Source organism: Anas platyrhynchos, chromosome 2 (genome assembly GCF_047663525.1).
Source record: "Anas platyrhynchos isolate ZD024472 breed Pekin duck chromosome 2, IASCAAS_PekinDuck_T2T, whole genome shotgun sequence".
In the NCBI taxonomy this organism is placed as follows: domain Eukaryota; kingdom Metazoa; phylum Chordata; class Aves; order Anseriformes; family Anatidae; genus Anas; species Anas platyrhynchos.
Window position 1 is genome coordinate 113074230 of NC_092588.1, and position 26397 is coordinate 113100626.

The following is a 26397-nucleotide window of genomic DNA, read 5'->3' on the forward strand; positions in this document are numbered from 1 at the left end:
TGGGATTTACACAACAGCAACAGTACAATACAACAGAATATAGAACTGGAAGCTTTACATACTAAAAGACTATTAAAATTAATGCTTTGGCTAACTGCTTAAATCTAAATGTTTTGCTTGGTTGGAAAAATACAAAATACAAAGCCCCCACCAAGGAAACTGGCCCTATCAGCGAGGCAAACTGAGCTAAATTACTTATACTCCAACAATCTTATCTAGCCACGCATACTCTCAAAACATCTAACCTCTCCGTTTGGCAACCCAGCGTTGTATTCAGATATGGCACTGTTTAATTATGAATCAAATTGCTAGAAGAGAATAGGACAGTTAACTTACTGCTGTTTAATGAGCACGCTCTTGTTAGTTGTGAATACACTCACTGTACTCATTAAATCGGGAGGCAATGAAGTTCTCAATACATCATTAAAAGGATCCAGGAATGCTGCTGCTTTGTGCAGCCTGACTACAGGCTCTGCTCGACAGTTGGAAAACAAGCAAGAGAAGTAAGCCCCTTCCTGTCAGACCAGCAGATCTAATTTTAACCTAGGAGGAGGGAGAGAGTGAGAGATCTGCTTCTTCAGAGCTTCACTCATTTAGAGCATAAATTTCTCCTCCTATTGCTGACTTGAAGCAAGAACACGGTCTGCACTGTACGGCAGCAACAAAAAGAAGCATCAGGCCTATTGAGAAAAAATAAAAGTAATACAAAAATCAGAGCCCGTTTTCAATACACTCAAGGACCTGGAGTATGCATTAATCTATCGTTCTGTCAGTTAACAAAACAAACCTTCAAAAGCAAAACATCCCTAATGCTATCATCCCACAGTATTTATAATATATTAATGAAGACTGAAGAGGGCATGAATTGGCTAGAATGCTCCTCTATGTTCCCCCAGAATAGATTTAGGACATCTGTTTAGTGAGAGGATGACACTTTCATCTGTGAAGGGCTGATCCATGTACCCACAACGACACACCCACATGAGAATCCACATCTTTAAAGCATTACATAGCCACAGATAAATTAAAATGTATCTGGCAACTGTTGAGCTGGAACTCATTGCAAGGGAAGCGTGCTCTGACAGAAGACGTATGTGAACCAGCACCACTGACGGCATCACCGGAGCTGCAGGGAGCCCCCAAGTTAGGATTTGACATGGGTAACTGCTTCCTCTAGCACTTTTTTGGGAGGGAAGAAGGACAAAATGCATTTCTGAAATACATTCATAACAAATCCTCTTCTCCTTTCCCTCTTACCTTGCACACAGGAAACTGGAATTTCAGAACACAGCCAGTGGGGACAGGGGGCCTTGGACCAGGGCTTAATACTCTCAGTGCACGGCTCGAGCACTTTAATCCCAGCAATTATTTCCCAGTCAGAAAGTTGTTGATACTGTAAGAGGATATTTAAATGCTGGATCCCAGTCAAACAAGACCCACCACCTACCAAGGAACTGCTTTAAAGTCCAACAATCACCAGCGTATTTACCACGGTCTCCTCCCCTCGTGCAGCAGTGACAGCTCAGCTAACCTCTTCCCTGGGAAGGCCATGTTCTAACCAGCCACGATAGCACGTCATGGCTTCACTTGCTCCAAGCCTTCAGGACTCTGAATAAGCCCCTGGAGCTGATCAAGATCCCGATTTTCTCTGGTTTTGCCAATGAAATCTTCAGGAAAAAAATCCTTGTGATTAAGGAGTCAGACTTAGGGCAACGCGCCATGACTAATCTTCTTAAATTTTCTCTGGGCCCAGCACTGTGATCTTAGTAACACAGGAGGCACTGTTCTTTTCATGGGAGCTATGTGGCTGGACAGACTGACACAATCTTATCCAACTAGCCGCTGATTCCTTGCCATTACCCATCTGATCTATTAGCAGGCGGGTTCCAGTGCACAGACCAGCTCACTTCAGTGTGCACATACAGCAGTGCTTGCAACTGATGGGGGGAATGTGCAGAAGAGCACTCACCCACATTAGCAAGACTTCTGGGATCACATCTCATGGCCTCCATGCTGCAGGAAGCAGAGGCACGTAGTTCTTCAGGCTGTTCCCACCAGACGGTGTAAAAGAACCATCTGGGTCTCCCCAGTGGCGTAAAACACCATTACTGGGAAGTAGGGAGGTTAACTGTCTGGGGATGGGGAGGTCAAGAGAGGTCATCACATTCAAGCTGGAACCAGGGGTGAATCTCTTGGCAGAAACAGGTACCTACAGATGGGTCCTAGCACCTGACTAAAAGCCTGGTTCACTGACTTAAAAGAGAAAAACAACAACAACAACAACAAAACTTCAGCTTCACATCATTTTTGTCCCTGTGTTGGATAAGTCAGCAACAGAAAGGGAGTATTCAGATTTTCTGATCAATTGTATGGTCTGTGCCTGTAATATCCAAAAAGAAAGATGCCCACCAGAGAAAATAAATGGAAAAAACAACATGAAAACCCCCAAATAATTCCATGTTACATTGTTTATTTGGGGTACTGTTCTCTTTAATTATACTAAAAACAACTCCTGTATGAGGGAGCTGTCTGATTAGAGTTAGGAAGCTGACAGATGGCCATATAAAAATAAAAACACACAAAGAAGAAAACACAGCATCTGATGTTTAACACAGGATACCACTCGCAGCATCTCAGCTGTTTCAGCTCAAAAACACCAACCAACTTTAATGACAGAGAGGAAAAGATGATGCTCAGGGAATTGTCTGAGCTATGTTGTCCTGCTTAGCAACAACGTGCTTACACTGTTAAAAAAAAAAATAATCTGTAATACAAGTAATAAAGGGATATACTTGTTACCCACTATAAATACCTGGCATTTTTCAGCTCCTCATGTACCTCTGTTTTACCATTTAGTCAATTGTGCATCTTCTTGGTAGATACCATCCCATTATGCATTTTGTACAACCCCGAGCACATCAGGAAGTCCATAGAAGCAGCTTGTGACTTACAATTGCAGGATACTTGATACTTTACACTGCTTAACTGACTTCCAGAGGGGACACAAATCACACATTTCAAACAAGACATGCATTCTCTCTCTCTTTTTTTTTTTTTTTGTGGTAGGAAAAACTTCTCTCACTGCTATACGCTGTATTACCATAACGGCAGTTCTTCCCACATATTGTAATCCTCAAGCTGTTAATAACTCTTTCCCCTGTATCACATTTCATCTTATGCTTCACCACTTACACATACAATAACAGGGCAGGAGCAGCTTTTTGCTATATGCATACAAACTGTGATACAGCACCGGCAGTGTCAAAGGAAATCAGGAAACAAACATCCAAATGGCAGAACACGCACACCTGAGGACCTGAGTTGTGGCTAGTCCTGTAAGCCACACTTTCCAAACAAGGCACTTGTATTTATTCTCATTTAATCACTTTTTTCTTCTTTAAATACTTCAAACTATTTTTGATTCACGCAAGTTAATGCAAAATATCTCGTCCAGCTGCATGGGAAAAAAATTATCTGTTTGTTTCGTGGAAAAACTCCTTGTCAGACGTTTCTTTTTCCATGTACTCCACTGCACCATATGTGGGGGCTGGAAGAGGGCCTAAGAACATCTGCCACAGACTTTAAAACCCCTAATAATAGCACAGCTGGTGTCCTCGGTCCAGCGATCGCAGCAGACTCATGTGGCTGTTTCTGACACCGGCCCCCAGCCCGGCCAGAGCTCGGAAAGGCTCAACAGTTGGACGTGTCCATTCATCCCCAACTCCATTTGCATTGGCAAATGAACAAAGACAGAAAGCACATGGAAATGCTTACATTTCAGGTAGCTCAGCAGTGACCATCTCCATAGGATTTCTCCATGCTCCTTCGATTAAACTCGAGCTTACCAGTGCACTCTGCATGCCAAAAACTGAAGGTACTCAAAGAAATAGCTGCAAGTCTCAAGTGGTCAAGGGTTAGAAATGTAACATGCTTTAATTGCACTTAACCATATCACAAGGGTCCCAGCATCCATTTCCTCCACCCCATATAATCTAATGACTGTCTTCCATTCCAGCTTGTTTAGTTAACTTAGAAATAAACATTTGTTCCTGCCTTCTTTTAAAGATGTTCATAGCTGGTTTACAGAGGAGCGAAGTTACATTTCAAAGAAAAAGAAAAGGCATAAGAGCAAGGCACTCAGGAAATGGAGCTATGTTTTAGTTCACTTCAAGATAGCACTGGGCATTACCAAGTATTATAGCTAGCAAACTGTACACAGGACTTGAAGGTGGGAACAAGGAAAACAATGTCTGGGTGGGGAAGCACTGCCTGAGACTTGCATTACACGTCAGCCTACCTCCTGTCCTCTTTAGTGTCATCTACAGAAAAATGTTGGTAGCTTCCAGCAGTCAACAGGCATGAGCTCGGTTTATTTTTTAATAGTGCATGCAGGCACACCCCAGAAGGCAGGACCTGGCCCAGTAACTGACCGGCACCACCACCAATATGAGCAGCAAAGTGCTGCACAGCCACGGGTAGCCCCTGGCAAAGCACGAAGGGGTGGCTACTTCAGCACATTTCTGCAGCCACAGGAACAAGAGCCTGAATGCAGAGCTCCAAGCACAGCCCGTTTCATCAGCCTGCTATAAAGCACCAAGATGTGACACTAACAGCCTCGTTACACAAAGTTTTCATTCTTGTTTCCCATGAGGGACAGAGGGGGGAAAAAAACAACCACAAAAGCAGACAAATTCCCACACTGTTCGACAATATTGGCTCATTTTAAACTAAGAGCCATTTAGCAGGTAACCATTCTTAATTTTCCTCACATCACTGAACAACAAAGAGAAAATACAGAACAAGTTATTTTTTAGTTTATATAAAGCATTGAAGTCTGAGAAAGGCTAACGCACAAGATCAGCCCAGTAACCGTAATTGATTTGGCTGTGACAACTGATGCATGACTGTATGCATGTTTCTGTGCCTTACTTCTCTACTAGCCCTCTACCTAAACCCTAACTTCCCTCAGAGCAATTGCGATCTAGATATTAGGTAGCATATTTTCCTCTCAGGTCTCACAGGTAAATTATTAAAACTACACACCTGCTCTTATTTCTGAATTCATTATTATTTAAAAATAATAAAAAAGTATATTTCAAGAAACTAAGCAAACCATCCCATCAGTGGAGGAGCATCCATAGATACAAGAGATGTGGCCTCAATGAATACCAAGCTGCCGATGAATCCCTAGCAATACCTGAAACACACAACTGCCTACTCCCAGCTCTTCATGGGAGTCTGTATGTGTCACGTTGCTGATTTCTGACTGCAAGTAAGGCAAAACCGCTCCATTCCCACCTTAAACCGCAGCTGGGGAGCCAACGGTGGTGCCATGGCAGCAACAGCTGTGTCACAAGTGTTGGCCCTGGCTGTGGCAAGGGGCTGGGCTGGCAGTGGCAGTGAATTACACTGCTCTTTAAAAATACATTTGACATCAGACACATTTCAGAAGTCTGTTGCCGTGCTGTTGGTTGTGTAACAGATACAGTAACTACAAATAAGGTACCTGATGTCCTTCAACGTGGCAGGAGAGGCTGCTATTCACAAAACAAGCATAATCTCCCCAGGCACAGAGAACTAACAAAGTTCTCGTACCCAAGACAGCTCAACCTCACTGGCTCTGAGTGGACACGACTATGGTTTTGTGCAGGTTCTGTTTCCTTTGCCTGCTCTTTCTCCCCTTCTCCCTAGCAGGGCACGCTATAGCTCCAAAGTCCCGTGTGGCAAAAGGTGGGTAGAAACAAGGAGCCCTTCTAGGTTGGCTTAGCCCTTCTGCACTTCAAAGAGACAGAGTCAGACTGTAACCGTGTGCACTGCAGTCACACTGCTCCATTCAGTACAACAGCACCTGCACACAATTTAGAAGCACTGAGCTCTTCTATACTCACAGGATCAAGGTATCGATTGGAGGATGCCAGGAATCGTAATCAGCACGCTGTCTAGACCATCTGCATGCTATGCCCTGCCACACAACGCATCATAGTTTCTCCAGAAAAAAAAAAAAAAAAAAAAATTTCCCTTCCAAAGTATTTTAACGCAGACCTCATTAAGCAGCTGTCTTGATAGAACTTGCTTCTTGCTACTCAGGAAACTGAAAAATCAGGAGGTCAGGGCACGAGACAAGTGATTAAGGCAAAGACAGACACAATGCAAACATTGTATAACTGCGAAGTGCAGTCACTGGTAGATACAGTTACCTCAACCTGTAATAACTCCGGTTTGGCTCAGTTCCCATCCTTGTGAAAACCCGTCACCAACAGCACTGCCGAAATACCGCCTCTTCCTCCGCATGTGGAAGACAGGGGGTGGATGCAAGAGCTGTTTTAACACTATAAACTAATCACAAAGCTCATAAATCGGATCAGATCACAGGCACATGCAGCCACGGAGTGGTCCAGAGGCCTCCCAAGCCACAATTTTGTTACCAAGGCAGTGCCTACCCTACAGAACCTCGGCATTCAGAGCTGCACTCTGATTCACACCAGCTGAGCGCTCACATAAAGAGGTGACAGGCTCCACTGAAAGTCACTTGGCTAAACTTAGCTCAGGGTAACAAACTCTAGAAGCACACACCATGGAATAATCATCAGCTATTCCACTATGGCTGAGTCCTGTGCCAGCTGATATCCCCCCACCCTAAATAAATATGAAGGCAATAGTTAACACGAGTGGCTAGCACACTGACGGTACAGCTTTGTGCTGATTTTTAAGCTGGGCATGGTCTGGAGACAAGAGGCAAAACTTGGGAAAAAAAATCCCAGATAACGCCATTGTGCTCAGTGGCTTTCACCAGCACTGAGCTGAGGCAGGCTGACAGACTGACTCTGCTCTCCTATCTGCACCATCTCCCGAGCAAACTCCCACATTTGCAAACCCACCCACCTAGGTGCAAACAGGAGTTGCTCCAAAGCTGGCGTCAGGTCTGCCAAGAAATACATTTGCTGCTTTTCGTTCCTTCTTTTCATTTAAGTTGCCCACATACTTTACCACAAATTATCATACCCCAAGGCACCATGAAAAAGTACAAGTGTCAGTACAGAAGTCTTCCAAGAGCTATTTGCAAGCGCAGAAAACAGAGCTGTTTCTACTCTCATTTGCTTTGTGGTCACTTGGAAGAGCCTGACTACAAAAGCTCCATACAGAGTAAAATAAACATACCCTGGGCAGAGCTCACGTCAGGGGAGATCTCTTAACCTGAAGGTCATATTGTCAGCACCACGAATGCGAAAGCAGCTGCTGACATTTCAGCAGGGTCCATATATTGCAAGATCCAAGGGGCTGTAATTCAGAGATACATTTGCCACGGCAAGGATTCCAGACTCTTCTGTCTCCATAGCTGAGGTACTGTAGATACCAACTATATTTGGCCAGACGCGTTACTGTACCTAGCAATAGCAATGTGAGACTTTTTGTTATTATTATTTCAAATTAAAAGGCAGAACAGCCCAGACAAGCAGTACAGGCTTCCAAACCAAAATCCAAACCATTTTGATCCAACCACCAGGTCTTGTAATGTAATGGACCCATCCAAATTCCACTCCCCCACCTAAAAACCAAAACACACACCACACAACCAAATACCCTATGACTATACGCCTTTCTCCCTCTCCACCTTTTTCACAGCAGGCACACTAAGGTTGACCTTCACATGAAAAGCAACAAGTAACAACTTATAATCACTGTGATTTGAGCCTGGTTTACCCTTCTATGGGGTAAATAGTGCACTACGTTACAGCAAGACTCGTTTTGTTGGCCTCCTCAATCATTTCCCAAAAGAGAAAAGACAACCCTAAAGACAAAATTTAAATAAATACTAATAATAATTTTATGAATTGGTCATCAGCAACCTCTCTACCCAGACTTTACTCAAGGAACCATTCCCAAGTTATGTAGCTGTCTGCTGATTCTCATAATTGACAGGCATTGCTTCTGTAAACATCAGTGTGTAAGCTCCTACTGAAATCTTTCTCCAAGAGAAAGTCTACTTCTCAGTCTACTTGTTCAGAAATGCTTTTTTTTTCAGATCAGTTTTAACATGCACTTTATCGAGCTTTTGTTAGACAGGGAAGACAGTTTAGTATAATTTTGGACCGCCACAGGGTTTATTATATGTAAACAGGGGTTTATTATAAAATCTGGCATAAGGAACCAGTCTTCCTAGGCAACATCATCTCAGTATATCTTGCAAAAATATATTTAGAAAAGAAATATAGGAAACAGTTATTCAAATTGGGGTTTGTTCAGTTTTTTAAGAGTTAAATAAGACCCTTATTGGCATTTTATCAGTTCCATTTAACCTTGTTAATTTCTCTTTCAAATCCCTCCATGTAACTAGTTCCTACCAAGAAAGTTACAAACCATGAATTGGCTCCCTGCAGAGAAAAAGAGATTGCCCATTTCTCTCTTACCTCTTAACTGAGGAGATGAAACAAAAATCTGCAATACTTGACACAGAAGTCAATGCTAGAGAAATAATACGGTTATGTGGTTAAAAAATAAAATAAAATAAAATAAAATAAAATAAAATAAAATAAAATAAAATAAAATAAAATAAAATAAAATAAAATAAAATAAAATAAAATAAAATAAAATAAAATAAAATAAAATAAAATAAAAATGTAAAGATGAGACAAAATATAAGAATACAGGAGATATTTACAAATATCCTTAGCACCTTTTAGGACCATCCCATGTTTTAATATTCTGAGATCCCAAGAGCTCAAAGTCCTTTCACCTCTCCAGCAGTGACTCCAGTAATACCACCGAACAAAGCAGTGACAAAAAGGACCCCCAGGTCTGCTCTTTAGTTTCACATACACTCAGTTCCAAGTTGCCACACCGCTGCACTCTCAGCTTTCTGTCATGAAGCAAACAACAGTTTCCAAGGCAATCAATAACCACCAAGTCCTGGTCAGAAGAGAAACGAATTAATTACCTGCAGTAGGATTCAAATCAGCACAAGAACGGGCTGAAGCCCTCTAATTCCACGCCTCCCATACTTCTGGAGCTGGAAATAACAATTCCATAGCTGTTCTGTCAGAGTGTTTGCTAAGTCAAAAAAAATATTTTATTACCCCCATAGCAACGACTGCCTGCTTATCTTCCTTTTTTCAGATAAAAGTTTGAGAACCGAACAGGAGAGCACAGCCCCGTGTCTGTTACAAGCCGTGCCACAAGCCAATCGTTCTCCTGACCGGGCAGCCCCTCCTATTTCCTCTTACTCATTTCTCCTGCAATATTATATCATGTCTTTATCATCAACTTCTTCCTGCTGGTCACAGGATCAAAACAATAAGCTTGCTGCTAGGTGCATTTAGGAATTTCCTCTTCAGCCTTCTTGATGAGGTAATTAGTGCTAATCTGCTATCTCACATAACAGAAAGAGGATTCAATTTTCCCCAGGCAATTCTGCTAACCAAGGTTATTAAAATGATTTTTTTATTATTATTTTTTTTAATAAAAGAGAGCAAAAACCCACACAACCAGCTAGGCCTTGCCTGCACAGCCTTACCTTGCCTTTGTGCCATCTCTAACACCCATCTAACTCACTGAGAAACAGGGACACAAACTGGTGATAAATAAAAAAATATCATGTCTGCACAGACACAATTTGTTGTAGGTGCTTCCCAGCCACCCTGAGTTCCTGGTAGCATCGTCTCTCCTCTAAAAGCAAACCTTCACCCTACCACACACCTATCCCTAAACCAAATATTCCATCACTCCTTTTTCCTCAGACAAACCTCGGTACTTGCACTGCTCCAGCTCAGCATGAACAGGAATGAAACCTGGTTGAAAGCGAGGGGAGGAGGTCAGGAAAAGGCCTTGCAGAGGCTGGTCTGAAGGGGTTTTCACCTCAATCAGCCCTCTGAGCTGGCCCACGGCAAGGCCATACAGGAACCTGTGCGTATGGCAGGGGTGTGGATGGGGAAGAAAGGCTGCCCACTTCTGCAGCTTCAGTAGCATCAGGAAACCACGTTCTTAAGAGACAAACCACTAAACCTCTCCTGGCTTTACTCGTTACCAGTTCTGGGAAGTCACTTGCCCACTTCTGTATGAAGCATTGAGGGTTTTCAAATATTGGCTTGGTAATGCTGTCTTCTAAGCTTCAGTGCCGAGAGAGCAGCAATCCTTGGAGGGACTCAGACCATCAGTATTTTCAGTAACAGCTGCATGAGCTTACCCACGGCACTGCAGGACTAAGGGAAACCACCAGGTGAGTAACTAGAGCCAGAATTCACAGAACCTACACAAACTTTTACCCAGGGCTTGACGGCAATGGCATCTTCCAGAGATAAGGAGACCAAGGTTTCTTTTTCCATTTACCTAGGTGAATCCAGGAGTCATAAGAAACTGAAGCTGAGAAACTGACCGGCAGCCTAGGAGCCCAGAGACATTTTGTTCTTGTTGAATTTTTGTGTGCTGGTGGAGCAGCTGTGCTAGACCTAGGAACCCAAGGAATAATACAGGTGGTAGAGAGAAGGAAGGTCAGCTTTAACCCCAAGGGTTTTTCTTTGTTTTTAAAAGAAAAATTGAATTATGATGAACAAGAAGAACTATTTTTTTGTCCACCTGAATTGCAACTTCTGCCTACCAGGTGACAAGTCAGGTGATTTTTTATTTAAATAATCACTTTTACATTAGTAAATATGTGAAATTGATTCCAGTTCTTAATTCTTACTCCAAATGTTCATATACACCGAAATACTGCATTCATACTATTTGGGGGTTTAAAAAAAAAAAACAAAAACATTTTAAGACCACATTTAATTGTTTACCATTAAGATGCATTTTCTGCCATAAGGTATCTTCAACAATAATTTGGGAGGAGGAATAAGAGTCCAAATATTCCTCACTGAACGAAGTAAGATTATAATAAAATAACGAATATTGACTTTAAGAAATCCACTCCGTTTTCAGGAAATGTATTCAGCATCCATACCCAAAGTGTAGTGGTATCAACCTGCCTGCTCCACCGGGACTCAGAAACTTTTCATTGGAGTTAGGAGTCTGCCATGAATCATTGATTCTGTTTATTCCCTTCAAACCATACCTGGTTCTGATCTTTCAATTTATACCCAAAGATCTCAGGTTTTAACACACTACTAACTCCATAAGAGCAGTTATCTAAATTTTAGTGTTGTTGTTTTTGTTTTTTAAAAAAAAGCAATATCCCCATGAACAAAACAAAACAAAATTCTGTCCAGACACTTCAAGTCAAAAATGTTATTTTTCTCCTCTCTTTCCTCCTAGGTAGTGTATCACTTCAGGGAGACATTTACAACAAAATGGGCCATTTTTCTTCCTTTACGTCAATATGTAGTAGGTATCCTCTGAAAGCTGATAAATAGTACAAAACAGGTGCAGTGTTTACTTCTGGAGGGGACAGGTAATCAGGCTAAAGAAGCTACGAGACTGACTTAACTACAACAGTCAGTGAGCAAAGTGAGATGGCACTCTGTCCTGGATGTACTGAGCTCCCAGCCTGCAAAAATTCCAGCCTCCTGCCCTTAACACCGAATTTCTTCAGAGCAATACCCACACTAGTCCATCAGCTTTACTGAAGGCAAAAAGAACATACATGTTTCACTAAAATCACTACTGTAATAAAACCACTGCCTTACTCCAATCAACCTGTCTGCCAGATATGTAAATATGTAAAGCTTTTATAAAATATACTCCAATTCCTCGAACGAATTGTGCACTCTCCAGAGAAGGGCTGGCCCACCTGGAGTTCTTCCCACTGTAGGAGGATTTAGTAATACATACTACCAACCTTAGTAGAGTTAAAAATAAAAAATAAAATGAAGGTAGGTGTAGCTCTCATGCCTCTTGAGGAAACTGCTTGGCTCAAATACTCTGCCCCGTGAGGTCCTGAGCAGCTAATACCAGAAGGGGCACGCCAACCTTCTGATCCAAGTGGCTGACAGGCTTCTAACAGAGATGCCCCAGGACTAGACTTAGTTCTAGTACTGGCAGCGATTCCTGAAGGACTTTGGTCAAGTGCTTTGATCACACTGACCCCTTCATCCTTGGCACAGTGCGAGAAGACCAGCTGTGATGACCTGTGAGAACTTAAACAAACTCCACTCATCAGAAGCTTATGCTGAATGTTTTGTAGCTTTTGGAATGCAAAGGGCAGAGTATTTAAGGAAGCTGCATTTGCCTGGAGTCTGCAACAGCTCCTAAATGAAATCTCATTGAGCAGATAAAAGCAGTACAAGGGACTGCATCAGAGAGCTTAATGTTCTCTACAGAAAAAGTGACAGCACAACATATATCCAACAGCACTGCTTTTAGAAAGTGCTTTAGACTTTGGGACAAGGTTGTGTTCTGCCAGGTGCATGCAGCATCTCACCCCTCTCAGCCTTTCTATTCTAGCAGCACAGAATGGCCTGCAAAATAAGATTTTTGATAAAACCATTATGGATTACAACGCTAGAGTAAAACACAGAACTGATCACAGGTTATACACATTTCAAACAACCAGAAGAAACGTTTTCAGTTCAGATTGTTTTATACCAGAAATTTATGGCTCTCAGGTCAAGCACAAGACACCGGATCAAACCATAAATGCTTCTCTACCACCTGACAAGATTACATAACGCTCAGGAAATACAGCTGTAAAGGCACCGATCTCACTGTGACCTTCACACATGCAGGTTTGCAGAATTCATTACAGGATCAAAGCCTCACAGGTAATGTTTTTGGTAAACACTGATCTCCATCCTGCCCATAAGTTCCTGGAAATGATCATTACCGTAGTATTACCACTATAAAACAGAGGTCTACCCTCTCTTTCTGGAAGCAGTGCAATCTGTGATTATTTTACTACAGAATAAAATCCAGAAGAGGCTGTAATATCAGAGATTGATTTCCTCCTCACCCCCCTACATCAACAGCCCATACATTCTCTGAAATACAACTACTGTGATCAGCAATAGCTGCAGGGAAAGAAATCCCATTCAAGAGAGGTTTAAAACAAACAAAAAGCAGCCTAAGGTCTTTGACATTATCCCAATGTCACCCAGTTCTGCTCACTTTACAGGAAGCACTGGGGCACTGTGTTTTTATGGATCTGAACTGCAACGTTTCTGCGTACTGAGGAGGAGGGGAAGGTGCCTCCTCCCCCAAAGCACACACACGTGCAGTATCTGATAGTTAAACTGGGCTTCTAGGTAACATAAGCTCCATTTCCACAAACAGTAAATGAAAAAGTCTCCATTACCTGCAGGCAATGGTCAATGAGTAACAAGAGGACATTTAAAAAAAAAAAAAAAAAACAAAAAAAACTTCTCTCCAAAGCACTGCACCTCAGTATTCTCTAAGACACCAAATTATGGTTACTGTGACCAAAATTCACAGAAAGTCCTGACTTACATGAAATTAAAGTCCAGTATGACATTAGCAGCACCTGCCTTTAAACAGGAGGATATGCAACTACGTGAATATGTAACACAGAAGGGCATCAATTGACTGCAACTTACAGTAACCTCCTTATGGCTCCAAGAGGTGCATGCAATTACTTCCACATACCCACAGTTCCAATTCTTTCCTTGTAGGATACAAATGTTTCTACTGCATGAACATTTTCCTAACCTTTGGCTTCTATTACAGAACAGGACAAATCAACTGAGCATTATTATAAACTGTACTGAAAACTGATGATAAGCAGTTTCTCCATGTTTCAATTCCAAGCACTGGAATTATTACATGGGGTGTGGTTCTTAGGTTTTTACTTTAACTACTTTAAGATAGGTGGGAAACTAGATGCAGAAAAAAATGAAAAAGACTACCACTAACAGTTTATTTAAGTCTAATCATCTTTGACGTTCTTTGCATCCCCTTTCTGTTTCTACATATTCTTTGAAGAGCTTTTTCAGGACTGCTTTTCACGTTACAACATTTCTCAGAAATCCATGAGTAGAAAACTTCCCTCAACTTTGGAAAGGTGAGACGTAGCTCCTTCTGTAAGGCCAGTATGACTCTAACTAGTCAGACAAAAAAACAAACAAACAAATCACCAACAAAGTAAAACAAACATCACTACCTCTTTCCTCCCCCAAAAAAGAAAAAAAATAATCCCATCATGAAGATGGATCTAACTCAAACACAAAAAAAGGAAGAAGCAAGGACAGATAACTTGGGAGGACTGCAGAAACACTGTCCAAGTATGCAGGGACAGGGTAAGAAGCACAAAGTGCACGAAGAACTGTGTCTTGCAAGAGATGTCAAAGGTAACAAGAAGGGTTTCTGTAGGTAAATAAGCAAAAGGAAGGAAAGTGATTAAGGAAAAACAGGAAAAGTGGGCCTGCTGCTGAATGGCTTAGGGACTCAATGCTTTCTTTGTCTGTCTTTACCAGCAAGACTGGCCTTCAGAAACCCCAGGCCCCAAAGAACAGGAGCAAAGTTTGGAACAAGCATCTTGGACACACACTTATCCTTGGTGTAAAAGGGTTAAGAGATTTGACACCACCTAACTAAACTGGAGATATCTGAGACCGTGGGTCCTGAAGGGATGCACCTACATAGGCTGAGGGAGCTGGCAGGTGTCACTGCGAGGCCACTCTTGACAGTCTTTGATCAATCGTGGCACCTGAGGACATTGGGCAAATGTCACTCCAGCCTTCAAAAACAGCAAGGAGGAAGACACAGGGAATTACAGACTGGCCAGCCTCACCTCAATCCCAGGAGGGTGAGGAGCAGCTGATCCTGGGAACCATTTGAACATGAACAATAAGCAAGTCCTTAGTAGTAGTTAACATACACTCAGCAAGGGGAGATCACGCTTGACCAACTTGATAAGAATGAAATGAGCTGCTTCTAAGATGAGGAGAGAGCAGTGGATGCTATCTACCTTGAATTCAGTAAGGCTTTTGATGATGTCTCTCATAAGATCCTCCTAGACTGTTATGCATGGGCCGAAACACTTCAGGATGGAGCCATGTATTCATAGTTTTCATAATCAGACTGTATCACCTACTAGTTCTTTCTGGTCTTAAGGTCCTATGTAGAGTAATATTTACCTGCTGATGTTACAAAACCAAAAAAAAAAAAAAAAAAAATTTCTACAGATTTTGGATGAGTTTTTAAAAAAGTCAGCCTTTCCAAAGAAGTCTGCTATGAACAAATAAACTAAGAAGACAGAAAGAAAGTGTTCTTTTTTCAAATGATTCTGTATTACTTTATAAATTTAAAACCACATATTTTTACACATGAAATTTTGAGGATTGCATTATTCACAACAGAAACTGTAATTTGTGGGCATCTTGCTCAGGGAAGAGTACTCAGAAATGCAGACTGAGCTGAAAGTTAGTGAAATGAAAATACTCAAATTTCTTTTTTTAAGGACATTCTCTTTCTGTTCCACAAAGACAAATGTACAGGTATAATCTAAAAACTTTAACTACTCAGTATTTCCCTCTTCTGCTCATACAGGTGTTGGGACCCAAGACTATTCCATAAGCACACAAATAGCCGGTAGGCTACGGTCAGCCTCAGTATCAACATTAATATCTTATCTACCAACATGCAACTGGTTTGGGTTACACCAGAGCTCAGAGTGCAGCAGTTTCACAATCAGCTTACACTCACTGAAGGCTTTTCCACCTGGCACCACAGCTTCAGCCACTTACTCCAATTGCTTCCTTTGCCTCACTACTAAGAGGTGCTCAGTTGCCCAAAGGATTGGGTCAGATCAGATGGACAATCTAAATAAAAACCAACCTTAAAAACGGTTCTCAATTAAATTGCAGAGTTGCTTCCCAACACTGTCATACAGAGAGGGTAGAAGAGGGAATCTGCAGCCAGAGGAAAATTTGCTCTGCTGGGCAGCCACATGGTCTTATGTCAAAACAAGCCAATAATGAAACTTTTCAAGAGCTTTTAAGCAGAGCTCTTCTCACATTTCCTTCCTTCCATTTCTCTGACTCCAATGCTCTTAAGTTCTGCTGAAAATGCAAGCAAAAACAACAGGACTCCAATAGACATCAGAGAACTTTAAAAAAAGGAAGAAAGAGCACACACGGAAACATAAGAGTCACAGCATCAATAGGGTTTACAGCATCTAATGGATTGCAAGGTTAGCCAACAACCCTGCCCAGAGAAGCCCAACGAAGGCAAGAATTGAACCCAGTAGAGCCACTAACTGATTCATCTAGAGCAAATCTGCCAGCATAATCGAATTTAAGAGGTATCTCTGAGCTAATCTGTTTGTGCTATCGATAAGCCTCTTAGCCGGACACCCATAAGCAGGATGACTATCCGGCATGACTTTTTGCGCTGTAATCAATAGGCTCCACTATAAAGAGAACTATTGATGAACCAAAGTTCAAATAAAGGACAGTTTTAGACAAAGAGTATTAACAGCAAACTCCTGAAATTCATTTAGGTGACATCACATTATTCGCTACAGAGTAAAATTAGAGTGTTTGTAAACTCACAAAGCTAGATCCATCAAACCAGGGTAAGCAGGAAGGCTTTGAGACAGACGCCAACGGGTTCCTTGCAGGGCCCTACATCACGAGGAAGTCAGTTCTCCAGATTCTTCTCTCCCCGCAGCCCTGATCCCACAGCTGAATCCACAAAAGCGAGCCCTCTGCACAAGTGCAGCATTCCAAGGAGGCGGTGGCATTGCTCATGGAGCTTTTATGGTACAAACATGACTCAGAAACACATACCTTCACAGCAGAGGCACGGCAGAGCTCAAACCAGTTTTACAGTTCTGGAATTACAAAGTTTCCAACACTGAGCTTTCTACAACACAGATGCAGTGGCTGTTATTTAGTAACCAGAAAGCATTTCTCCGCCTTGTTACATTTTTACATCAGCTCTGAGAGCCGCTGGGTGTACAGGCTGGAATCTATTCCTTGTAACAGCTCCCACACAGCACAAGAAAGTCTCATTCACAGCAGAAACAAGAAACAACACAACCAGCACCCAGGAAGATGCCGCTATGCCTCTGGTCATCTTACAAGCAAATTATGTGCATTTATTCCTTAATCATGATCTTGACGGCATCACTAAGCTCTCTGAGCAGCAGGCTCACACACAGCTCCCATTCCCACAGTCGAGATCCCAGGACGTCTCATATCATACTGGTCTATCTGTTCTTGCATTAATGTGGAAGTGTTATGAAAACACACAGCACAGGAGAGCAACAGGTGGTTTTGCAAGAATTAAGAGGGGATTATTCAAGAAGCAACACCAAAGAAGCACCCAGACTAATACTGGAGACTTACTAGAGGAGGCACTATCTTTTTGTAAACTGAACAGTCTTTATTTCTTTCACAACTGGAAGCAAATCACATTCTTTGCATTTCCGCAAACTAACAGGAAACACGCCACTAACCGTGACTTGAGTACCACACACAACATCCAACATCCAGGCAACACGAAACAACCAATGTCACACGAATGCTACTGATGCTAGTAGCAGGAGCACTAAACCACCCCAGTCCTGGAAATCAAAAATTATTTGGGAAAAGATATAGACTTACAAAAAGCAACCAAGCAAACAAAAAGTATATATAACTCATACATTGCTTTCCCCTTTATTACCTCCCACCTCACAGGGGGATTTTTAACAAACATAGGAAATCATTAAGAAGAAAAATGGGTACAGCTTTTAGAAAGAGTGAAAGCTTTCTTTTTAACCTCTTGCCTTTAGATATTGCAGATGCTACCTCAACAGCACTCATTCTGAGAAGGCTTTCTACCAAGCTATTAAATATAAATAAATATTGCATGAAATTATTATCATGGCAGATGTACTAGGAAAAATGTTGAAGCTTCCCAGTGTCAGTTTCATACTTATACAGTGATAACAAGAAGAAACACTAGTATTGATCAAGCATACATTTAAAACATTTAGCCTGCTCTGATTTGTACGATTCCAAGCTCATTCTTCTGTCCCAGCGTAGATTGGCTAGAACATTTCAGAACTCAAAATCCTCAGAGGACATGGAAATGCTGGGATCAAATTGCTTCGATGGAAGCAGCTGGTCATCTGTTCCAGGAGAGAACATGCAAAGCAGCAAGGAGCTCAGGTATGGGCTGCAGCAGAGAGGAGCACCAGGAACCTGCCGGCAGGAGCTCTAAACAATTCCAGGCAAATTTTTTCCCATCTGAACTTGCTCCCTGCTGCAGGCAATTTTGCACCAGCTCTCATCTGCATTGCACAAGCTGATAAAGTACCCAGTTAACATCCACCGATATGCATGGCAAAACTTGCAGATCACATGCCGGTACTGCTTCGCTGCTCAGGACTCTGGATTAAACTAGTCAGATGATCAAGGGTTGTAGCAACAACCTCAGATTTCACTGGGATTTTACCCATATATGGATCAAACATGGAGCACCACACATATTTATTTATACGTGTGCCAAGTCATGTTAATACATCCTCAATGTTTGTGCTCTAACTAGTGCTCAAGATCAGACTCCGGGCTCAGTTACAAGCTGAAGATATTTGTAGGTTGCTTGGCTGTTTTTTTTTTGCCCTACATCCAGAGAGACCCTACGGCTGTCATCCGCCATGCAGTTAACTCCACTGTCAAGTGGGAGTCCATTCACGCAGCTGACAGAAACTTTTGTTTTACTTCAGCAGAAATTTAAATTCTATCCACATACACAGCTGTCTGATCTTCTCCTAACGCACTGGCTCCCACTAAACACTGAAAACTCTTGACTTCCATTAGGAACTTTATGCTTCTGTTTTTCCTCCCCCCATAATGACGCTCACCGGAAAGCAGAAGAATAATGACTGTAATCACGGTTTAATATAATTTTCGTATGTGCTGCCAAAATGATCCTTATCTGTTGTCAGCACGGGTTGCTCTGGCTCAATTAAAACAGGTTAGAGCGCCTCAGAGAAGGCAAAGCTTCGTGGATGTGGCTCCTGGGGTGGGGGAACACAACACACTTCTCGTGGAGGCTCCAGCAGAGCCCCGCCAGACACAACCGGACTTACAGGGGGTTCAGTTCCCCTATGGACAGAAGCAAGGGCCTCGCTTACAGAACGTGAAACTACAACACAGCAGCAAATCACGCGTACAGACAGGTCGTCGGAACCGCTGGGGTTACTGTTTTGTTTCTTTTTATTGTTGCCTTCCTGCTTGCAAAAACCATTACGGCCCTGATTTAATCTCAGCGGACTGCCAGGTTCAAATAAGGTTATGGATTCCAGGACAGCGTCCACTCGGCGGACTTCGTACAAAGAAGCCTGGACTCCCACCCTGTAACAGCTGCTCCATTTTTCGGACTTTTCCTTCTGTTTGCCAATTCTACCCCAAAATAAGCTTCTCTGAGCGCTATGCTCAAAGCGGTCAGTTGCAAAGCAAAGCAGACAGCGAGACCTCGGGCTCCCTGAAAAATACAATGGGATGCTCCGGTCCTTTCACACAGGCATACCTCCGAGAGACACCCCTCATCCTCACCGCTAAGAAAGCCACGTTAGCGCTTAGAGGGGACTTAGAGGGGACTCCGGGAGCCGTCCCTGCGAGCGGGGTCCCCCCCCTGGCTTGGGGCAGCCCCTTACCCATATATAACCCACAGGCCCCATTTCACCGCCGATGCTCGCCCTGCCCAGCACCTTCACCCCTCGGAGCGGGCTGCAGGGACAACCCTGCCACGAAGGCAGCGCCACACACACATCTCCCCCCGGACCCCCGACCATCCCCGACCCCCGTTCGGCTCCATTCCGCGTTACTCGGCCTCCCCGCTCGCTCACCCCGCTCCGAGCCCCCGGTAGCCGCTGCTGTTACTGCTGCTGATGGTGGTGGTGGTGGTGCTGGTGGTGGTCCGCCCTCGACCCCGCAGCGCCTCATGAGCCCTCCCGGTTCCCCACCGGCGGTGCCTCGGCTCCCCGGAGCGGCTCGGGGCCCGCGCTGAGCCGTGCCGGCCGGGGGCGGGCAGCTAGGGGGCGGCCACAGCCGCAGCGCGGCCCCCCGGCGGCCATTTCGGGGCGGCCCTTTGCGGGGAGGGACGGCTTGTGGGGTGGGGAGCCCCCGCTGGGTGGTGTGAGGGGTTGTGAGGGGAGCAGGGAGAGGGGGCTTGGGCGTGTGGCTGTGTCCCTGTGGGGTGTTGGGGTGCTGTGTGCTCCCCCCGATGTGGTCCCGAAGGGTGAGGCTGCTTGCTGGCACGCCTACCGAGAAGAGCTTTGGTCTGGGTGCCTGGTGGGTCTGGTCATAAAGCACAGAAAACCAGAGGAAGGAACATCCTGATGCTTCTGTGGTTCACTGGACTGTTTGTCGGAGGAGGTTTTGTTCATCAGTGAGGGAAACCTCTCACAATAGCACTGCAGCCGTGTTGGTGACAGGATTAAGGAGCCATAGGATGCATGTTAACCTCAAATAGGTACAAACGGATCCAAGGTCTGATCCTGAACAACCCATCAGAAACGACCCAATGACACTCACAGTGCCGGTGGGTGCAGTTAGGTGGGACATAAGTCAACCCACGGGCAGCCTGCTCTTCACTTCTGTGGAGGAACCACACACTCCTGCGCTTCCTGGGGGCTGCCTCTGCTGCTGCTGATTCCTCAGTGAGTGATTCAGGCTACAAACCTCACAGAGAACTGATTTTTTTTTCTTTGTCTGTCTTCAGCCAGATGAGTGAACCAAATAAATTCACCCTAAGGTCATAACAGTATCAGGAGTGAGTATAAAGGAAGAGTTGAAACCATGTCTGGGAGGAGCAAGCCCATCCCTTTGGTAGCACAGCACTCTTATGTCATCTCAGAAGTCTCATCTAACTCATTCCTAAAATAGCAACTTCACGTTACTGCTAGGAAATGTAATGCTTATGTATCATTTAAAACTGGTCCCTTCCACCTCTCACCCTCAGTTGCATACTGTGTTGCTTTTTCTATCTGGTCACCCGTACATGTGACCCTAGGGTTAGCTAAATCAGAAGGAGTTAAGGATAGCTTTCTGATAGATTTCTGAAACAGGTAACAACACAGTCAGATGAGTGTCAGAGGATGCACAAGAGAAAGGGTGTGTGGCTGCAAGCAAGGGGCAGAGCCGCCCTTCAAGCAGCAGCAGGCCACTGGTTATGACATGTAACATCAGCCCAAGAGAGTAGTGAGGAGGAAGGGTCTGTAGAGTGAAAGGGAAGTAGTTTTGAGGAACAGAGCTTGCTCCATGCTTTGCAGAATGTTAATGCGAAGCAGAAGAAAAGTGAAGATAGGCTGTTAGGGATAAAAAAAAAAAAAAAAAAAAAAAAAAAGCTTTCAGTTCCACAAAACCAGAAGAAGACACACAACAGAGGCATCATGGAATCTGAGCCCAGGAACAAAATCAAATACTGAAAAACAAAACAAAACAAAACAAAGAAAGGATGGTCAGAAGGAAAACCAAGAAGTAGAAAAGTGAAGATCCACACCAAGAGCAGAGAGAAACAAGTCTGCGTGATTGGAGACTTCTTGCAGAGAACCAATTGACCTGTAAGGAACAAGGACTTGAGATGTACTGCTGAGACTGAAAAGGGTCTTGTCAGAGGGAGCAGAAATCCTTCACGGTGGGACAAGTGGCAATGACATGCACTGTGTATACATAAATAAAGGCCAAGAAGAAGCTTTTATTTAATTCAAATTGAGTTAAAACTTCATTAACATTTCCATTATAGTCCTTCCTTATAGCTGCTTGAAGCAACAGCTTTTAAACTAAAATATTTTAGATGATGTTTACACAATTGTGATTTTTGTATTATTATTTTTTTTAGAGTGGATGTTTTTAAACAAAAGCAAAATAAACAATTTTCCATTTTTGTTTATGAATAAATTCAGTATTTTCAAGCATGCAGATTTAATGTACAACCTACTTGTAAGGAACTGAAATTAGTCCAAGAATCACAAATAGGCCAAATACTTTTGTGTACTGTAGTTGAATTTAGTTGAATACAACAGATTTGGAAAAAAAAAATAATCAGTCTGTGCATACACAGCATATTAATGACAGCTATTTAGCCAGTTTTACTACCAGAAAGGATTGAAGGAAACCTGAACTTCACATATGTAGCAAATATATGCCTTTTTTTCCATTAGGAAGCTATTCTGTGGACTATGACCAGGTGACCTGATGTAAAATCAGTAGTTTTTGTCTACACCGTATCTTACTGTGTCCGTAATGTGTCTATAACTGCATTGTGTCCAACAATATGTTAAAACATATTTTGATGTGATGAGATTTACCTAACGTAAGTGAGGCTGCTTGCATAGACAGGAGAGCAGATGCCACATACAAGAGCTCACAGAAGAATCCCAGCAGCTACCTGGGAGTGAGCATGTCAGGGGAGAGAACTTGGGCTAAAGGATTGCCAGCCTCTTGTGGGCATCATGCACGCCTGTGCTGGCCACAGGATTCAGAAACACTTGTTTGGTGGTTGCTGCACCAAACACTCCTTATAATTTTTTGTTGTGCTTCACCATAATGCATATAAGCATACTGCTTTTCATTCTTACCACAATTTTGCTTCATCTACCTAGTAATTCTGAAGCTAGCAATTGTCACTGTATTTGCTTACTGTGTAAGAAAATGTTTCCCAGATTTCTTTGCTCTTTCTGTTTCTTTGTCCTCTCCATTTCCCCTCTCTTCTTATTACCACACGATATTCATCACATTCAGTCTCAATTTTGATTCTTGATCACATGTCTAGGGAGGATTTTTATTTCTGCCCTGCTAAAACTGAAGACTTCCATGTACGTTTCAGTGTGCATGTTGATATTTTCTTTGCATGTTTCTCGTTTACTGTCTCTAAAACTTCTTTTATGGCCCCTGTAAAACAATCAGAGAATAGCATATTGCTTTAAAAGCATTTGAAACCAGTTTCAGAAATCTCTGGTATGCCAGCTGAAGATCCCAATTGCAGCTATGATTGTACAGTGTATGGTTTTAATCTCAGAGAAGAAGCCAATTCCAACAGGCATGAATAAATGAACTGAAAAAAAAATAATCCTACAAATGTATCTCTTTACAGCTGTGTCATGGATCTAAGAAGAAAGGATTTGCTGTGCTTCCTCTTTTTGTTCTTCCTGCTGACACCTGGTGTTACTGGCCCCATTTCTCACACTTCTTTTACATCAGCATGAACTAAGAAAAGCTCCAAGTCTTCTGGAAAGATATAAAAGGAAACGTCTGTATAATTCTGCCTGTACAACAACTTTTCTTGTTTAAATTGTGTTTTCTGTAAAGCTATCACTACTCCTTTTACCTGAATATCTATTAAAACAGAATCTTGCAAGTTCTCTATCTGACATAAAAAAATTAAACATATCAAAACCTTTAATATGAATTGTGTGGTTTTGTTTGTTTGTTTGTTTTTATAATAAGATATGCAATGTATCCATTGCTGGAAGAATCAAATCTGCAGAAAAGTTTTTCTTGTTCAGAGCTTTAAGCTTCCTTCAGCTAGCATATGTCAGCACCAGTTCTTTCTCTTTGTTTAGTGGCTTCCATACTTGAAATTTCTTTCCTGCTCCTGTATTTTGCAGGAGCAATGCCAGCTTATGGCATTGGTTAGTGTTAGTGAAGTGTTCACTAACTTCTGAAGTGTTAGTGAAACTGTGACCTAAGAAGAGCAGACACATAGTCTGAAGAAGAATACAAGGTGAGTGACTAAATACAAATCTGAAAACTTACACAGAAGCTAAAGCATACACAAGCAGAGGAGACAGATAAAATGAAGGTAGAAAGATCTTAATGAGAAAATTCATTTAAAATGTCTTGCATATAACATCACATATAATAATTATGGCAGAAAAGCACTATTCTACAGCTTACAGTCTGAAAATAAAGAGCACAGAAAACACAGCGACTCAGAAGATGGGGTTTTGCACATATTTGACATTAATGAAATGCAAGTTGGAATTAATAGTTTGTAATGCTCTGATTAGCATTAGAAGTGAAGACAAGTACACAAATAAAGAGGAAATTAAATGCAAGATACTGGGATAATGATAAATGTGCCAGGCTTGCACTTTGCAAGAAAAGGTTAAAAAAAGCGCAATCAGGCAAAACCAAATGAAAATTACTCTGTGGAATGATGATAATACCTTCAAGGCATTGTGAATTCTAATCAGGATGCAAAGGATATCCTAAGCATACAGCCTGGATCTTCAGAATATGCAATATAAAAGTCCCTGCTTTCTGCTGAACCAGTGAATCTGTTTATTCAGTAACAAAGCATTTGACTCCTGCGTTAGTCCAAGCTGCTGTATGCATATGAAGAAAATGGGATGTACTCCCAACATGTTAAACCTACAACAGATGAAAGTAACTCAACCAGTACAATATCTGCTGTACACACTAAATATTGCATAAGAATAAGGAATAATTTGAACACTGAAATTATTTGCACAGAAAAAAGAAAGCATCATCTATGATTTTACATAATCTACAAATTACATAAACAGCACGGTAGTCATGGAACAAGCAAGATTTTGACCAGCCCTATTCAGTTTTCCTGGATGAGCAAGGGCAGCCATCGTAACATGTTTTGGAAAAAGCAGGTAGGTTTAAGTGTTGGGAATGAGGTTAGTACAGAACCTTGCAGCAGCAGAACACCATCTCTGCAGCCAGCCTCACAAATCGTCACCACTGCCGATGATATTCAGGAATGCAATGTAAGGAATGCCAGGTAGAAACTGCGGTACTCCGTAACAATGAACCCCTTCTCATTAGCAGATGAAACTCAGCGCAAACAAAAATAGGGTGAAGTTGTTTTTGACTTCTGTACTGTATACAGAGCAGTTGCTGACCTCCCAGGGAAACCCAATGATTTTGGGAAAGTAAAGTCATTTGTACTATGCCTACTTTTAAAGGTATTAAATCAGAGAGTATTAAAATTTGCAGATTATCATACCACATCTCTTGCAAACCGTAGACGTACGCAAAGCACTGAGACCATAATGGAGAAAGAGTGAACACAAGCATGCTGTACATGCACTACTGCTGACCTTACAGGTTGATCCAGCAAGGTGAGATTTGGAGCATTGTTATTATAAAAGAGACCATTGGTAGTTTTTGCCTCACCGGGGAAACAAACACATTGGCAAGGACTGTTTAGCAATAATCCTTCCACAGTGAAAAGTTCAAACACTCTGATGGAGGAAACAAAATTTCCAAAGAGAAAAATCCCAGAAGCTACTAAAGAATCTTAAAAATCATTGCTACTCCTAAACATCAGCAGCATATGATACTGAAACTGTAACATTTGAATTTATTGAACAACAGCAGGGACCTGTGAATAGAGCTGACTTCTTATCCACAGCAGCCTTGTCCCAGAAAAACAAGGTGATTAAATCATAAAACAAGAAACTTAATATTACCACAGGACTGCAGAACTAAGGAAAGCACACGGAGTTTTACTCAAACAGTGGCAGCATGTGCTAGTTTCAAGAAAGTGTTGGAAAAGAATCTGAGAATAAAAAGCACAAGATAAAGACGTGCTCATGTTCTTATCCATCATTCTGCCAAAATGGTCTAAGACCAGAAAAGTGGCCCCATGTACTTCCCAGGAATGATGGAGCTGTCAAGGCAAATGGAACATAATATTATATACAGGCAACTGAATCATCATTCCCAAAACACTGAGAATAGAAACTCTCATGAGAATGGGGGTCAGTCTGGAATAGATGTACCTAAAGAAAGCAAGAAACACCATGTACTGACAAGATGGGTTAGAGCATGAGTAATCTTGATAGCTGGGAGAAAATCTAGTACATGTGGCAAAATAAAACAGAAGTATATGACACCTTCAACAGGCGTTAGAGCAAACTAAAGAACAGATATTATCAAATAAAAGTAAAACATGGAAACATACCTTAAAATTACAGGAGACTAGTCAGACTTTCTGGAACCAGGCAAAATGTGAGAAGCTTCCGTAGCACCATTGAGGATAGAGCAGTGAAGTGTTTAAGCATTCCTGAACTACGTGGTTTAATCACGAGATCTCAGTTTACTTTAAATTAGGTCATATATTTATTTGAGAACAAGAATTTGATTACATCTGACTGTCCTTTATGATAGCCAGGCAAGGAGCAAAGCTGAGTTTGCTGTAGAGATCACAAAAGTATTAAAATGTTGCAAACAGCAAAGAGAATATTTAGCAAGCTATTCCTGAATGTTGTAAATACTCCCACAGTAAAGTTTACTGCAGCTGAGTAAAAGGCTTGAAGTCATGTTCAGTAACCCACAGTGGAAGGAGTCACAGATCAAAATTGTAAGAAAGGGGCTAATGATAAAACTCGCAGAATTACAGCTCTGATTTTTATTTGTATCTACATTAAATTATTTACGACAGTCCTTGTACAGAAAGCAAGTACCATTTTTGAAGACAGTTTATACCAAAGGGACTGTTACACCAAAGGGAAGAAAACCCAGTCTGGGATATATTGAAATT

The 26397-nt window shown here is 42.2% G+C and overlaps 1 protein-coding gene across 7 annotated transcripts in view; it reads right to left on the minus strand.

The window, feature by feature from the left end:
• The window catches only part of TRAK1 (trafficking kinesin protein 1), a 130501-nt gene extending 110550 nt beyond the window's left edge, over positions 1 to 19951 (minus strand). For 2 of the 7 annotated variants that reach the window (XM_072033374.1, XM_072033378.1), the window contains exon 1: positions 19727 to 19907. Coding sequence is in view for 2 of the 7 variants with exons in the window: in XM_072033363.1 (XP_071889464.1) it covers positions 6198 to 6235 (38 nt within the window). In the remaining 5 variants the exon portion in view is untranslated. Of the gene's footprint in view, positions 1 to 6197; positions 6372 to 8935; positions 9191 to 16439; positions 16587 to 19726 lie in introns of those variants that run through there. The other 5 variants (XM_072033370.1, XM_072033364.1, XM_072033376.1 and 2 more) reach the window with 5 other exon arrangements.
• Positions 19952 to 26397: the final 6446 nt, after the last annotated feature.